This window comes from Gekko japonicus, unplaced genomic scaffold (assembly GCF_001447785.1).
Source record: "Gekko japonicus isolate JY-2015 unplaced genomic scaffold, Gekko_japonicus_V1.1 scaffold3991, whole genome shotgun sequence".
Taxonomy (NCBI): Eukaryota; Metazoa; Chordata; class Lepidosauria; order Squamata; family Gekkonidae; genus Gekko; species Gekko japonicus.
This window is the reverse complement of record NW_015165946.1, coordinates 67,216-83,988: the sequence shown is the minus strand read 5'-3', so window position 1 is coordinate 83,988 and position 16,773 is coordinate 67,216. Positions and strand designations below refer to the sequence as shown.

At 43.8% G+C, this 16,773-nt stretch overlaps 1 protein-coding gene across 1 annotated transcript in view; it reads right to left on the bottom strand.

Moving 5' to 3' along the window:
* Positions 1–2,186: 2,186 nt before the first annotated feature.
* The window catches only part of LOC107110652 (methyltransferase-like protein 25), a gene marked incomplete at its 5' end in the record, with an annotated part of 80,159 nt that continues 65,572 nt past the window's right edge, over positions 2,187–16,773 (bottom strand). Inside the window, 3 exons of the mRNA XM_015411452.1 lie at positions 2,187–2,300; positions 9,531–9,602; positions 10,709–10,783. Of these exons, the coding sequence (XP_015266938.1) occupies positions 2,187–2,300; positions 9,531–9,602; positions 10,709–10,783 (261 nt within the window). The remainder of the gene's footprint in view (positions 2,301–9,530; positions 9,603–10,708; positions 10,784–16,773) is intronic.

The following is a 16,773-nucleotide window of genomic DNA, read 5'->3' as shown; positions in this document are numbered from 1 at the left end:
GAGGGTTGTTAGCTTTCGGCTTAGCTGGAGCTTCCCACTTTGCTTCCATCAAATTATAGAAGGCTGCTAGGAGGGGAACCCCCGATGGGGCTGTTCTCAATTTAGGGATTGTTCTTTCTGACCTGTCTGGAAATTCAGGGTCAGACTCCCTTTGGCCTTATGGGAGATCTCCAAGGACCTTAGACCTTTGGGAGCATTCTATTATATAATTCCTGGGGAGTTTCTTTTGCATTGGGGCAACCACCTCTTCTTCCTCCTCTGACAGCTCCCCTTCCTCCTTATCTGAGGAGAAATCTGAAAAATCAGAGTCCTCCCAACAGGATACTAAGCAAAGGGCTATGATCCCTATTTCCTCCCCCCCTTTTCGGATTGTGTGCCTTTCCTCCTTTTTATGGGTAGATTCTCTAGAGGATTGACTTCCAGAGAAGCCAGCATCTGTGGAGTCTTGTGTCTGTTCTTGCAGGAACTCCCTGAATTCTTTCCTCGTTTCTGTCTTCAGCCATTCCAAGAGATTTGTCTTGGAGACCTCACCAGAAAAATCTAGTTTGAACCTTCTCCCCTTCCATGGCCTGCTGAGAAACCAGGGAGGCAACAGAGGCAGAAGAAAGGGGTAGATCCAGGGTGCAGACTGCACTCTCAGATGACTGAAAGGTAGAAAGTCCCACCCTCACAGACATTCCTGCCAAGTTTTCCATGCTGAAAGCCAAACAGAAAGTACAAAACAAAAGTGGAAGTGAGCCCTCTACCGAATGGCAATAGGGAGGATCAACAAAGGCTTCCCTCGCCTAGGCCTGTTCCCTCAGACTGCTGAAGAGCCTGAGCTCACTGGCTACTACAGAGGTAGACCTCCTGCTTGCCTTCCACACGCCCCCTGGTTCCCTTAGGAACGCCTTATCATGGTTCAGCCGGGACGCTTTCTATGGAGCTGCTCTGTGTTCCTGCAGCCTGCTGCCAAGCGGAGCTTCTTCCTCCAAGCCCAGGGAAATGCACCGGGATTGCCAGTGCTCTGGTTTGGGCTGCTGTGGACTCAACCTTCCCACAGAGAGCTTCAGCAAAATGGGGGGGGGGGAGAGATGCTCCTGGCCCTAGGGCTGGAGACCACACAGGGAGTCTGTGGTCGGGCCATGGACCTAGGAAAAACCTACTGCTGTCAGCTTTTGTACTTGCTGCCGCTCTGATATGGCTTGGGGTGTGTGTGTGTAGAGCCCTTCCCTGGCCAGACAAGTCTCTTCCCGAAGGAAGTCAAGAAGAAAAACAACAAATTAACATAAGAAAACTCCAGGATCGCTGCTCAAAGGAGCACTGCTTAGGACACCCTGTTCAGAAGACAGAGCCAGAAAGACTGAGGATCATTGGGACAAGTGCCGCCCCCCCTCCAGGATCAATCAGTCGAATTACCCTGCCTTTGGAGAAGAGGAGCCTTATCCCAGAAGTCAAGAATGCCCCACTCCCTGGACCACCAGAGAACAAAAGTCACTATGTCGCGCCTGTTTCTCGGACCACCAGAGAACAAAAGTCACTATGTCACGCCTGTTTCTCGTCAGAAATCAACATTGTTAATTGAAAAAAAAAATCCTTTTGCAGCAGGCCACATTACCCCCAGTCTGTTTAGTGTTGAAAAGCCAGATGGGGTGGCTGTGATGTGCCTCCCAAGAGGTCAAAAGATGGCACCATCCTAAGCAGTTACACCCTTCTAAGTCCACTGATTTCAATGACTTGGTGGTGGAAAGTGTGACTTATGGTGACCCCTGCGGGGTTTTCAAGGCAAGAGACAAATAGAGGTGGTTTGTCATTGCCTGCTGCTGAGCAGCAAGCCTGGACATTCATGGTGGTTTCCCCTCCCAGTACTAACCACGGCTAACCCTGCTTAGCTTCCGAGATCTGATCAGATTAGTTCACCCAGGGCCATCCAGGTCAGGGTCCAATGGACTTAGAAGGGTGTAATTCTGACTGACTTCTTTGTAAAGTTTGCTACTTTTTATGAGGAAGTAACGAAACCCAGTCACATCCACCTAGGAAGAAGGTAAAATGTCAGGACTGACAGTCTGTATTTTATTTTTCTGATTCATCTACCATGTTTCATAAAATACACCAGTCAGTTTTTAACTAAAAGTATCCATGGAATGCTTAATAACCATAAAACAACAAAATGGAAAGTAGAACAGCAGCAGCAGTTCACAGTTCTGCTAGCAATTTTTCTGTGTCCGAAATGTCTGTTTCTTCATAGCCACAACTGCATAGCACCTGGGGGATTTTATGGGATCAAATAACTTCACCAGTCCAGACCAGGCAAGGCTGTCCTATAAAATGACATACAAACAGAATACATTAAAAAAGCATTTGACCCAAAATCTCTGAAACTGCAATATGTTTGAATGTTGTAATTTAAAAATGCCCCAACTTTCTGCAGTTATATGTAATAAATGAAAGAACTATTTTTTCAGGCACACTCACATGGCCATCTATCGCATTTTAAATATAAAGGCTTTTTAAAAAATAGTAAAATTGGTCACTATCCCTGCTGCTTACTCCATATGGAGAGCTCTTGTTTCACCAGCTTCTAACCACTAGCTCAGCAACCCAAGAACTCCTTTTCCCTGCCCTGCCTCACCTATTCTTCCTTGTGGTTTTGGCCTGATATGAGCAGTTACTTTTTGTCAGTGTTTGCTGCATATATGAATGTCAATGCATGTCAATGTTGAAATGTTCTGCATATGCTTACTATAATCCCTGCTTTACGTACATGAGGTTTCCCTGGGTGCAAGAGCACAAAACAAGTGCCTGGGGTGTAAGAGGACTACTCTCCATTCAGTATGAGAATCCCTGATCACTGTGTGCTGCTTCAAAGTGCAGCAGATTTCCCATTCAACAGCCTTTCTATGAACAAGTATGATTGCTTACATTGTAGAAATTCATCTCTTTTTTCCTTTTTTTAACAGCGCACACAATTTTTGTATATGTGTTCAGCAGCTGGGACAATGAAGGATTGTAAGGTTTTATTTATTTATTTATTTATTTAATTTATTTATTTGATTTTTATCCCGCCCTCCCGCCGAAGCGGCTCAGGGCGGCTTACAATAATCCTGTATACTTTGCCAGGCAATGATACAGAAAAGGCAGCGGGGGGGGGGGGTATTTAGTATTAATTTTTGTTATCTCCTTTTGTTGGACCACATCTTTATATATTTATTAAGATATTTCTAACTCTTTATTTCCAAAAGGTCAGAGAAATGTACAATAAAGAAAGAAAATCTTATTACAGAGAAAAACAGAATACATAGAAAAACAGGTTATTTAATTAATATAACACTGCAGAGAAAAACAGCCTATTTAACTAATATAACACTGCATGAAACTGTTGTAGAAAGTTTGAATACCAAAATACTTTTTTGCCACTTGTACACTCCCAGCCTTTCCCAGAAACAGCACATGTGCAACGCATGAAGCAAATAATTGTGGAGATAGGCAGCAGTATAGATCATGGAGCTCTGATTCTCCCATGTCACTCTGAATCACATGTATTTTTTTCTCCCCACATGGTTAGGAAGAACTGCGTGGTTATACACCAAGCCAACACGACCTCCTCCTTACTGGACAGGCATTATCAGTATGGTGCTTATGCATACAAGATATACGAACCGCATGGGAGGAAGTTGTATGTTATTCCAAGCAATGCTGGAGCAATCACTGTGCTGAAAGTAAAGTGTACCCTAGGCAAAAACAGGTTGCTTACCTGTAACTGATGATCTTCGAGTGGTCATCTGTGCATTCACACCCATCGGATTCAGTGCGCACACGCTGGATCGATCGGCATTGTAGCAAGCTCTTTAACAGATTTTCGCGCCCAGACCTTGGGCATGCGCAGGAACCCCACCATGCATGTCCAAAGGGGAGGGCGCGGACATCCCACCAGTTCCTTCAAACCGCCGCGAATCAACCCCTATTGAAAATGTAGAAGCTGACAGCAGCGGGGAAGGAGGGCGGGTGGTGTGAATGCACAGATGACCACTTGAAGATCATCAGTTACAGGTAAGCAACCTGTTTATCTTCGACGTGGTCTCTGTGCTTCACACCCATGGGAGATTAGCGAGCAGTGGCCTACCTGGAGGAGGGTGTTGGCAGGTCCTTACTGCGTAGCCGAAGATAGAATGTGATGTCCCATGTTGGTATTAGAGTTCTTCCAGACATCTAGGGCGTAGTGCCTTATGAAGGAGTTAGGCGTGGCTCAAGTAGCGGCTTTGCAAATGTCCGTTAATGGAACTCCCTGGAGGAAGGCAGTGGAGGCTGCAACAGCTCGGGTTGAATGGGCCCTGATAGGGCCAGGCAATGGCTGTTTGGCGCTCAGATAGCAGAGGCGGATGAGCCCCGCAATCCACTTTGAGAGGCGCTGAGCCATGATGTGAGTCCCCAGCCTTGCTGGTGCGTACGAGATGAACAGTTGGGAGTCACGTCTCGCTGGGTGGGTTCTGTTCAGGTAGAACAGGAGCACATGCTTCACATCCAAAGTGTGTAACAGTCTGTCCTCTGAGGATGTTGGAGCCGGAAAGAAATCCGGGAGGAAGACCTCTGCCTGTAGGTGGAATTCTGACACTACCTTTGACAGGAATGAGATGTCAGGTACGAGGCGGACACCGTCTGGCAAAAAGGACAAGTAAGGCATGTCATGTCTGAAAGCCAGTATTTCTCCAACTCGCCTCACAGAGGTGACAGCAACCAGAAAGGCCGTCTTCCATGACAGGAATTTCATGTCGCAAGTTGCGAGTGGCTCAAAGGGTTTACTCGTGAGCTGATGAAGAACTAGAGGAAGGTCCCAGGGAACGACAGGAGTTTTGACAGGAGGGTACAGATGCAATAAACCTTTTAAAAAATGTTTTGAAAGCAGATGTGAAACCAGTGTGCATTTGTCAACTTGAACATGGTAGGCTGAAAGTGCAGCCAAATAAACTCTTAACGAGGAGTGAGCGAGTCCCAAGTCAGCGAGGAACAGGAGGAATTGGAAAACTTTCTCGAGACCCACGGAAGTGGCTTGAGGGACATCGTCACCCAAGGAGGAACAGAACCTTTGCCATTTGTAATGGTAGGACTTCTGCGTAGTAGGCTTTCTTGCGTTTGATAAAATGTTAGCTACGCGGGTGGAAAAGGTGTAGACGGTATTCTCCAGGCAGTCAACTTCATCCGTGGCACGTCATGGTATAGGGGAGGAGAGTTGGACAGGAAGAGGAGGTCCTGTGCCGGAGGGAATTGATGGTAGACCCCTGCTGACAACTCGAGGACGGTCGAAAACCATGGTTGCCTCGGCCACCACGGGGTTATTAAGATGCAGTCCGCTCTGTCTCTGATGATTTTGCAAACCACTCTCAGAAGCAGGGTGTATAGAAATATTGATTTCTATAGGCTTCATGTCTCCCTGGAATGATCCCTGCTGTGTTGATTTCCTATTGAAACCAGATGGCTGACCATTTGGTCAATTGCCATGCCATAAACCACATACCTTCACACCTACATGCTAGAAGCTAGGCCAGCATGCTAGAAGCTGCACGTACGCAATGAGAGTTGGGGCTTGGGGGATCACAACTGCAGGTGTGACCTCCAAGACAACTGACCATTCAGAAGTTGTAGCCATGACAACCTTACCATTGGGCACACCCAGATCTACTTCAATTGGCTCCTGGCCAGAGCTAATTTGAAGACTGAATTGCAGTATATCTGCTTAAACCCTATGGGAGAACTCTCTCTCTCTCTTCTGTTCCTGCTATGCTCGCTGTTGCTCGTATGTTGTCCCTCTGAGATGCTGTGCTGCCATGTGGCCTGGGAGAGAACAAAGGACTGCTTTGTGAGCTCAGCTCATGGTTGGCAAAGATCGACTTTTTGCTCCAAATCCCTTGGGGCTATTGGATTATTACCATGGACTATTCTGGACTGATAACTGTTCCTGACTTGGTAAATATGCATCTATAATGTGTAGTTAAGGCAGAACATTGCCTAGCCTTTCTTATTTTGAATCTTTGTAATCTGATTGCTAAACCTGTACTGAATAAACTTTATTCTTGTTTATAAATAGTGTCTGGATTGGGTAACTGTACTCCAAACTAAATCCTGTAGCCTGACTGACCAATTGTCCTACCCTGTAAGATTAACTGTGCAGCTCTGGACAGAGTTCCTAATGTGTAAAACCCACATGCCAACTGAGATTCTGGGGACCTCTAATCTCAGGTTGGTGAGGGATTAACCTGAGAGGTTCCTGGTGGCTATTGTTCTTAAATCCAGAGAGCCTATCTCTCTGGCTGATTGTGTAATGCATTGTTCCAGTGTAGAATTCTTTCCCCTCCATTCCTGGACTGGTCTGGGGGGGGGCAGAGAATCTACACACAGGGGTAGTGGAGGGAAAAGGTAAAAAAGGCCTGTGGACCACAGATAGAGGAGACTGTCTCCTAGAGACTGTGGATCCCTGCCGCCTCGACTGCAGAACAAAGGACATTTTTTGTTGGCTCTGGTGGCAAAAACATTGACTTGGGGAACTCCCCACCTGCGGAAGAGTGGGAGGAGGTAGGTTGGGTTCATCTCCCACTCGTGAAGGCTGAGTCCTGCTCAACTTAGATGATCTGCCTGCACGTTCATGTGTCCAGGGATGTGTGTGGCTACGAGGAAAATGTTTGCAATGCAAAGGTTCCACAACTGGATGGCAAGGTTGCAGAGGCGTAGGGAGACAGTGCTCCCTTGCTTGTTGACATAACTGAGTGCAGTAGCATTGTCCGTGAGGACCGTGACACATTTCCCTTTGATCACAGGTAGAAAGCTGGTAACAGCATACTGTATTGCCAGTAGTTCCAGGAAGTTTATGTGCTGCTTCCTCTTCTGCGTGTCCCATTTGCCTCCAACACAAAGGCTCATTGTGTGGGCACCCCAGCCCGTCAGGGAAGCATCTGTTATTAGGGTGATTTGGGGTGACGGAGGATGGAAGGGTGCTCCCTGGAAAAGATTGGAAGGGACTGTCCACCAAAGTAAAGCCTCTCGTATATTGGGAGGGGGGGGTTAGGACGGTGGTATGTGCATTTTTCGTTGTATCGAAGTTGCGGATAAACCACAGTTGTAGGTGGCACATTTTTAGTTTTGTGAAGACCAGGACCGACGTAGTTGCGGCCATAAGGCTGAGTAGCCTCTGTATCTGGAAGGCCGTGACTGAAGGTTGGGTACGGACAATGGTAGCTAGGTGGATGATGTCTGCCGCTCTGTCTTTTGGCAGGTAAGCCATGCATGTCTTGGAAACCAGTAGAGCACCGATGTACTGTATTTTCTGGACCAGTTGAAGTTGAGACTTTAGCAGATTGACTTGCAGGCCCAGGTTTTCCAAGAGTACCATTGTCTCGTTGATGTTTGAGACCAGAGTGTCGTTGGAGGATGCTACCAAGAGCCAATCATCAATGTACGGGTAGATGGAGATACCCTTGAGACCGAGGAAGGCTGCCACCACAATCATAGTCTTTGTGAAGACTCTTGGGGCGCTTGAAAGGCCGAATGGTAGGGCTGCATATTGGTAATGTTGTTGACCAATTGCGAAGCGTAGGTATTTGCAGTGGGAGGGGTGGATGGTGAGGTGGAAGTATGCGTCTTGGAGGTCGAGGGTGGCCATCTAGATGTTTTTCCGGAGAAGTCACATAATCTGCTGCAAGGACACCATGCGGAAGCGGTGGTAGGTGACATAACAGTTCAGCTCCCTTAGATCTGTAGGAGGGAAGTCAAAAGCCCTGCTTGGAGGACTTCGCTTGTTTGGTGCGGGAGGACTGTCCAGTTCCAAACTTAGGCTTTTGAAAGGCGGGTTTTTGACCACCCGAAGCCGTACGTGGTCTCCATTGCCTGTCAGGAGACTGACGATTTGGGGTGCGTCTTTGCCAGGGCCTAGACCATGTGCGAGGGTGATATTGTAGTCTCGTGGAGTATGACACTCCTAGAGCGCGAGAGGCCTTTATGATCTTATCCATATCCTGGAGCATGGTATCGGTCGTGCTATTGAAGAAACCAAGGCCATCAAAAGAAAGGTCTTCGACATAGGAACTAGTATCTTGTGGAAGATTGGTATTGCGGAGCCAGGAGTGCCTCCTAAGAGCTATTGCTGAGGCCATTTTTCTGGGGGAAGCATCTAGGGCATGTTTGGAAGTGTTGATCTGCTGCTTCGCAAGGACCATACCTTCCTTCTGAATAATCCTGGCCGCCTGAAGCTTGTCTTCAGGGAAGTGGGTCAGGAGTTCAGAGAACCTTTCCCACAGAGTGTATTGATATCTGCTCATGCAGGCCAGGTAGTTAGTGGTTTTGACCCCAGGGAAGTGGGTCAGGAGTTCAGAGAACCTTTCCCACAGAGTGTATTGATATCTGCTCATGCAGGCCAGGTAGTTAGGGGTTTTGACCCCCAACGCACCCGTGGAGTAGAAGTGTCTCCCAAACACGTCTAATTTCCTATTTTCCCTGTCAGAGGGTGCCGAGTGTGTTTCGGGTCTGGTTCGAAAACCTACCACAGTGCCGGCAAGACTCAGGTCGGTGAGACTCACCCAAACAAAAAATACAGAGGGTGTGGCGGTCAGGCGGTGCGAGTTTACTGCCGCAGCCTTTACCCCACTTCTTCTCCATAGAACAAGAAGAGCAGAGAAGAAAGAAGGGGGAGGTAGAGCCCGAAGGCCAAGCTGAGGTAAATGGCAACTTCCCCCCTCAGAAAAAATAAAAGTTTTTTTTTTTAATTTTAGTAGGTAACGAAGAAGTAATACGAAAAAAGGAGAAAAGTGAGGAAAAAATCCAAAGAGCCGTGAGGCAAATAGCCAAAAACAGCAAACCGATCAGACCGACGGAGAAAAGGTCTTTCCAACACGGCGGTAAGAAAGGAACTGGTGGGATGTCTGCGCCCTCCCCTCTGGGCATGCGCATGTTCCAGCATTTTAATTGTATTTTAAATGATTGGTATTTTATGCTTCTGATAATAGGTTTTAATTGTATTTTTAAGAAAAATCTGTAAGCCACCCTGAGCCCGCCTTTGGCAGGGAGGGCAGGGTATAAATTAAATAAATAAAAATATAATTAAAATTATTTTGCATTGAACACAATAGGCAGATTATAATATCAAAATCATCAATAACACCTTTAAACACAGTATATGAAATGTTTTGTAAGTGTAAGTGTAAGTCCTTACTGAAAGCAGTAGTCAGCACAAAGTAAAGGTTGTTTAGCACTTCAAGAATTAACAATTAAAATATCAGTTGGGGCGATGCAGTTTCTTTATTACTAGTAATTTACCAGGCAATTAAAAGAACATAAAAGCTTTACTGCAGCAGATCTGCCCAAAGTAAAAACATCTGCTGAGCAATGTTTGGAGTGATAGATTATTTTAAAAGTTTGGCTAATATGTGTGATCTCTTTTAAAAAATAAATAAAAAATAATCTAAACTGAACAAAAATGACTTTATTTGCTACTGAATGAACAATTTACAGTATAACCACATAGTTGATACATCAACTCACCCTAGTATCATACATCCAAGAATTACCTGTTCTGTGAGATAGCACAGACGATCTAGAAGTATCAGCGTCTCTATACAAGGTCCCAGAACAACTTTCAACTAAAAAGAAAGTTTTAAACACCTATTAGCTCACATGACATAAATGTATTTTGCTATTGAAAAATGATAAAGAGCAGCCCTCTATCCCAAATCTTACACAGTTTCATTTTTAAAAAAATCTAGCTGAAATGAATGAAGTTTACTTGAAAAGACAAATTATACGAACTGCAAATTTATTTTATTCTTAATATCTCATACTTCTAGTGGATTTTCTGCTGGCACAAGAGGGTACATGCCCAATTCCCCTCTTTACTGCAGGCTCATTCTGCGTTTTTGTCTCCATGCGTCCTATGCTAACCAACATAACTTTTTTGATGGTCAAAAAAGAACCATGCCCTTTATTTTATGCTGGCAGAAAGGCTGGCAGGATCCAATCTTTGATTTTTAATAAGTTAGCCTAATGTTCTTTGACTGAATTTGTTCATAATGCAGTGATGCAAATGTGAGGTAAATCATGCTATAATATATCCATTAGCTACATTTTTTTGTTTCAAGATAGGTTTCCAGAGTGGCGCTTGGCACTGATCCTGTATTACTGAGCAGACACTTTTCAGTTGTTTTTCACACACACAAAAAAACACCAAGTAAGTAGGTCATATTCTTGAGAAAAACCAGTACCTGCCAATTTTACCCTATTGGATACCTTCAGAAAATCAGGGCAATAAAGATCAAAGACCAAATAGGCAGGGCATCTATTACTCAGTAGCTTTGAGGTACAACCCAGAATATAATACACATTGCAAGTGGCAGAAATCTTGTTAAAAGGGAACTAACAATAATAAAGTGAAGGCATTAAAAGGAAGGTATTAAAAAGAACATTGGCAAAATAAATGCACAGAAACCAATATGGGTTCAAAAGGAGCCCAACATTTCCTCCAACATTTATTATGTTTGAAAAAAGGAACTCCATATGTTAACTTTATTATTTTACTGACACCTCATATAATTCTGAAGAGAGTATGCTCTGAATTCAGCGTTCATTTCTTTCTATTGAGAATATATCCCAACATAAACTGATCCACCCCTTCAGAGAAGTTTAACTTGGTCCAACTGTGGCCTTAAATAAACATAAGGAACAACTCTTCCTGTTACTGTGGGTTTTTTACCATATTAAAAGCTTCCAGCTCATTCATTCTGTGCTTGTATTTTCCAAAGTACTCCATTATGAGGCTGTCTGAAATCTGCAACAGCAAAAAAATTGATGACAGCAATTAAAACTTACCTGAGGCAAATGCTGAAATTATTTTTCTCTAATTAAAAATACTTCAAAACTAACACATTTCATTTCACAATCAATATTTTTCTAAGTTACTATAACAACGTTCAGTACAAATGTGTTCACTTAAAAAATTGTTGATTTCTTACTTAACCCATGGTTTCGCTAGATAGAGAAGTCTACTAAAAGCATGGCAAGCCCAAGAACCCTTTACTCAGTGAGACACACTATTCAGTAAATATGTTTGGAATCACACTATAAAAATTTACAGAAAACGGAAAATCTAGGCACTCTTTCTAGACTAAAGAACTTTTCATATCCATTAAGGAGTTACACTGAAGATACTTCCCATTTAGGATAGCACTCTAAAAGTGTGGCTAATACTGAGGCTGCTGGGAATGAGGCACTTAAGTTCCAAAACTATCATGAAGCCTGCATGACGTGGTTATTCTCAATGTTAGGCTCCCAGACAATGTGGTGTACTAGTTAAATAGTCAAGCAATGGCTAGGGATACCTGGGCTTTGGGACAATCCAAGCGACATGGATTGCAGCAGCATGAGCCAGCTGAGACAGTGGCGTGCAAAGTCTGTGGCATGTTCATATTCTTACCTGAGGGTAACAGCAATTACACTGCACCAAGTGTAGTCCTACTGGAGGAGAAGATAAAGATGCTTGAGGAATGCTTGTCCACACTCCAGTTTATAAGGGAAGGTGAAGATTTCATGGACAGAATGCATTAAGTGTTTTTCAAAGGGAAACACGAGGAGGAGGAAAAGGTATCTCAGCAAATGGAGAAGCACCCAACACAGGAGGGTGCATGAAAAATGTAACCCGGAAAATCAGGAGACATTTTGAGCCTCTATTGCTAAGCAATCAGTTCCAGGATCTCCCCATAGATACTGATTCTGGACCACTAGAACAAGGGCTACTTCCCCAGCCTCCGTGAAGCTTGAAGGAAATTTCTCAGGCCCCTGTGGATGAGAGAACTTGAGCTTCTGCTCCCCAGTATAGGAGAAGGTGTGTACTGGTAATTGGGGATTCCTTACTGAGAGGGGTAGAGGCCAATATTAGTGTGAGCTTGCTCACAGTTTTTTAGCATCCAGCTCACAGATTTTGTCTTAGCTCAGGAAGGATGGCTCCAGAGCAGGAGCAATCCTTCCTCAGCAGGGAAAGGATTGTTTCCTCCAACTCCATGAATGCTGAAAGCTGCCTGATTAATTAGCTCTTGAATAATCAAAAACCCTTCAGGGCTTTTGACAATCAAATGGTAAATGATCTGGAAGTTCCAGCCCTACCTCCTAAGCTTGAGCCTCCTGATTCACCCAGTTGCCCAGCAGATCGTCTACCTGCTGCTAGATTGCTGGTGGGCCCCTGGGGCTCCAAGCAGGATCCAGAAGACATTTTCAAGGCACAACTGCAACCTGGTTGAGGCCTAGGCTAATCACTCTTTTTCAGCCTAACCTACCACACAGGGCTGTTGTGAGGATAAAATGAAAGAGAAAACCGGGTAATCCGCCCTCATAGCCTTGGAAGAAGGGCATGATTAAAATATGAGAGGAAGATAAATGGATACCACAGGATCAGATGAAACTACCTTACACTGAGTCAGACCACTGGTCTATCAAGGTCAGTAATGTTAGCTCAGACTGAAAGTGGCTCCCCAAGGTCTCAGGACAACATTTTCCCACATCGCTGTTTCTTTTAGCTAGAGATTGAACCTGGGGCCTTTTGAATGCAAAGCAGATGCTCTATCACTAAGCCCTGGCTTAACGAGCAACAGACAAATATGGGCAAGCTGGTGGGACACCACCCCTTTAAATGAAATACAGAATCTTAGAGACAAGGGTAAGGGTTGTGAATAGGTGTAGATGTCTGTGGCCAGATAGCAAAACTCCTTTACACTGATTAAATTGTATTTTACAATGAAGATCATTTTAAAGAAACGAACAAAAAAAAAAAGCAGAACACATGTTGGTAATCCAAGGAAAGGAAGGTTTCTAGTAGTCCTGCAACCACTTAAGTGGAACTGAAGGAGACTCTTGTCTCCCTAAATTCTGACATCTTTGGAACACAGATACTTCTGAATATCTTGATCACGGTCTGGCAGTTCAATGCTCACAGAAAAGAGGCTGGGGAAAACTGACTCGCTCTGACAGTGATGAAATGCCTGGAACAGAATCCCATATTTGACTCTGTACGCTTATCTGCCAGAGACGTTTTCCTTCTCCTCCAACACCTTGATGATGCTGGGGATTTTCTATTTGCTTATTCTAAAAAGCAGTCTGTAGTTTGTCAGGTGATTCTTGTAGACTTTACAGCTGTTAAAACTCCTTGTCAGATTAAATTGGAATTTGGCACTGTCATCACGCAAATTGTAGGTTGGTTTATATTTAAAGTACAGTTATCCTTTAAACACAGCATTAATATACATGTTTTATACAGCTATCATAACTAATTCTGTATAATCCCATTTTGACAGCTGAACTGTATCTGCCTTTTTGCAGTTGGCTGCTAAATGTTCTTACTGCTTGTTACTGCTTAAGATAGAGCCAACCCATTTTCAGGTTAATAAAAAGTGGTGAAACTGAACCTTGAACAACAAAAAAGTGCACAGTTTCTTTGGAATAGGCCCCAAGGAACAAGGCGAGACTTACATATGAGTGAACAGGTACCGATTGGGCTGCTTGTTTAAGAGCTTTCATCAATACAAATCTGGCGTAATTCCCATCCACAAATCTGTTTATGGTTCATTAATTGAGGAAATGTGCCCAGATGACTTGAAATAAATGAGGCAGGCACTGCATGCACAGAACTACTTGATCAAAGTAATTGGTGGCTCCATGTGTAGTTCTGTCCCAGCTGCAGGGACAGTAGCACATGCAGTTAATCAAGTACTTACCTAAAGGCTACTGTCCCTTCCCCAGAGATCACATAAAGTATAGATAGGACCTAGATCACATCCCTTATGAATATACAGTGGAAGTGAAGAATAGGTTTAAGGGACTAGATTTGATAGACAGAGTGCCTGAAGAACTATGGATGGAAGTTTGTAAGATTGTACAGGAGGCAGCAATCAGCACCATTCCAAAGAAAAAGAAATGCAAGAAAGCAAAGTGGCTTTCTGATGAGGCTTTACAAACAGCAGAGGAAAGAAGGAAAGCAAAAGGCAAAGGTGAAAAGGAAAGATTTACCCAACTGAATGCAGATTTCCAGAGAACAGCAAGGAGCGATAAGGAGGCCTTCGTGAATGAACAATGCAAAGTAATAAAGGAAAACAATAGAATGGGAAGGACTAGAGATCTCTTCAAGAAAATCTGAGAAATCAAGGGAACGTTCCGTGCAAAGCTGGCCATGATAAAGGACATAAATGGTAGGGACGTAACAGAAGCAGAAGAGATTAGGAAGAGGTGGCAAGAATACACAGAAGAAATATTTAAGAAGTATCTAAATGTCCTTGACAACCACAATGGTGTGATCACTGACCTTGAGCCAGACATCCTGGAGTGCAAAGTCAAATGGGCCTTAGAAAGCCTTACTAACAACAAAGCTAGTGGAGGTGATGGTATCCCAGCTGAACTATTCAAAGTCTTAAAAGATGATGCTGTTAAAGTGCTGCACTCAATGTGCCAGTAAATTTGGAAAATGCAACAGTGGCCACAGGATTGGAAAACGTCAGTTTACATTCCAATCCCAAAGAAGGGCAATGCCAAGGAATGTTCAAACTATTGCACAACTGCACTCATTTCACATGCTAGCAAGATCCTACAAGCTAGGCTTCAGCAGTATGTGAATAGACAACTGTCAGAAGTACAAGCTGGGTTTTGAAGAGGTAGAGGAACTAGAGAACAAACTGCCAACATTCGCTGGATTATGGAGAAAGCAAGGGAGTACCAGAAAAACATCTACTTCTGCTTCATTGACTATGCTAAAGCCTTTGACTGTGTGGATCACAACAAACTGTGGCAAGTCCTTAAAGAGATGGGAGTACCAGACCACCTCACATGTCTCCTGAGAAACCTTTATGAGGGTCAAGAAGTGACAGTTAGACCCAATATGGAACAACTGAATGGTTTAGCATAGGAAAAGGAGTACGACGAGGATGTATATTGTCACCCTGCTTATTTAATTTATATGTAGAGTAGATCATGCAAAATGCCAGCTTGGATAAACCACAAACTGGAATTAAGATTGCTGGGAAAAACATCAACAACTTCAGATATGCAGATGATACCACTCTAATGGCAGAAAGTGGACCTCAAGAGCCTCTTGCTAAGAGTAAAAGAGGAGAGCGCAAAAGTTGGCTTGAAACGCAACATAAAAAAAAAAACTAAGATCATGGTATCCAGCCCCATCACTCCTTGGCAAACAGAAGGGGAAGTCATGGAAGCAGTGACAGAATTCATGATCCTGGGATCAAAGATCACCGCAGACGGTGACTGCAGCCATGAAATTAAAAGACGCCTGCTCCTTGGGAGGAAACCTATGGCAAACCTAGACAGCATAATAAAAAGTAGAGACTTTACCCTGCCAACAAAAGTCTGTATGGTCAAAGCAATGGTATTCCCAGTAGTAGTGTATGGCTGCGAGAGTTGGACCATAAGGAAGTCTGAGCGCCAAAGAATAGATGCTTTCGAATTATGGTGATGGAGAAGACTCCTGAGTCCCTTGGACTGCAAGGAGATCGAATCTGTGAATCCTAAAAGAAATCAACCCTGACTGTTTCCTGGAAGGCCAGATACTGAAGTTGAAGCTCAAATACTTTGGCCACCAAATGAGAAGGGAGCATTCACTGGAGAAGACCCTGATGCTGGGAAAGATTGAAGGTAAAAGAAGAAGGGGATAGCAAAGGATGAGATGGTTAGACAGTGTTTTCGATGCAATGAACAGGAAATTAAGCAAACTCCAGAGGACAGCAGAAGACAGGAGGGCCTGGAGTGATGTGGTTCATGGGGTCGTGAAGAGTCTGAGTCGACTGTGCAACTGAACAACAACAAATAGATAGGAAGTCTTGGTCTGAGAAAAGTGATGATCTGTATTCTTGGTGCTTGGGAGGGGCAACAGTGGGAAGGCATCTAGTGTTCTGGCCCCCTGGGGGACCTTCTGATGGCACCTGGTATTTATGGCCACTGTGTGATACTGTTGGATCCAACATTGGCCTGATCCAACATTGGCTTCTCTTACGTTCTTATGTTTCTGGCTACAATCAGGATTTTCAATATCTTTGTAGGGAATTTTTTGAAATTTTCCTAAACTCCTCATGTTCGTGAGAATTTTTTTATTTTAAAAGCCTTCTCTAGTAAAGGATGATCTGGCCAATTACACATTGGTGTTAAACTTATAACTGTGGGGAAAGGTCATTAACTGGATAGTGGCAAAGCAACTCAAGGCATACCTAATAGATCTATTAGATACCTAATTGATCAGCATTAGTCAAACCTAAGGAGGATCTCAGAACACACATGGATAAGGTCCTATCCTCTCTGTTAATTTTCTTTTTTTTTTTTTATAAAGATTTTATTGGCTCCCCTAAAAAGGGGAGGTATTTCGCTTAAAAGAAAAAATGGGAAGGGTAGACAGTGGGAGAAAGAGAAAGCTGAGTGATATATAAACTGGTAAATTAAACTGTTAGTAATGTCCAATTAAACTTCTTGAGCTTCTTCTGTGTGTTGTCAAACTTCTTTTCCTAGTCCTGTCACATATAATTCTCTGTTAGTATGTTAGTAATGTTCCTTTGAATTTCTGTTAATAAAAAAAATCTCTTCTGGGCACATTTAGAACCGCTTCTTTGCGTGCTGGGTACTTTTACTATCGCTGACGTGGAGGAGCTTCCTCTGTTGTCTTCTCCTTCCGGCTTGTTAGATCCTCCTTCGGGTTGCTGTTAACACTCTCAGTTCATGCACTATAAATCCTCTTCCTTTCATGCCATTACTGGAGGTCCCCAGCTTTGAGAATGG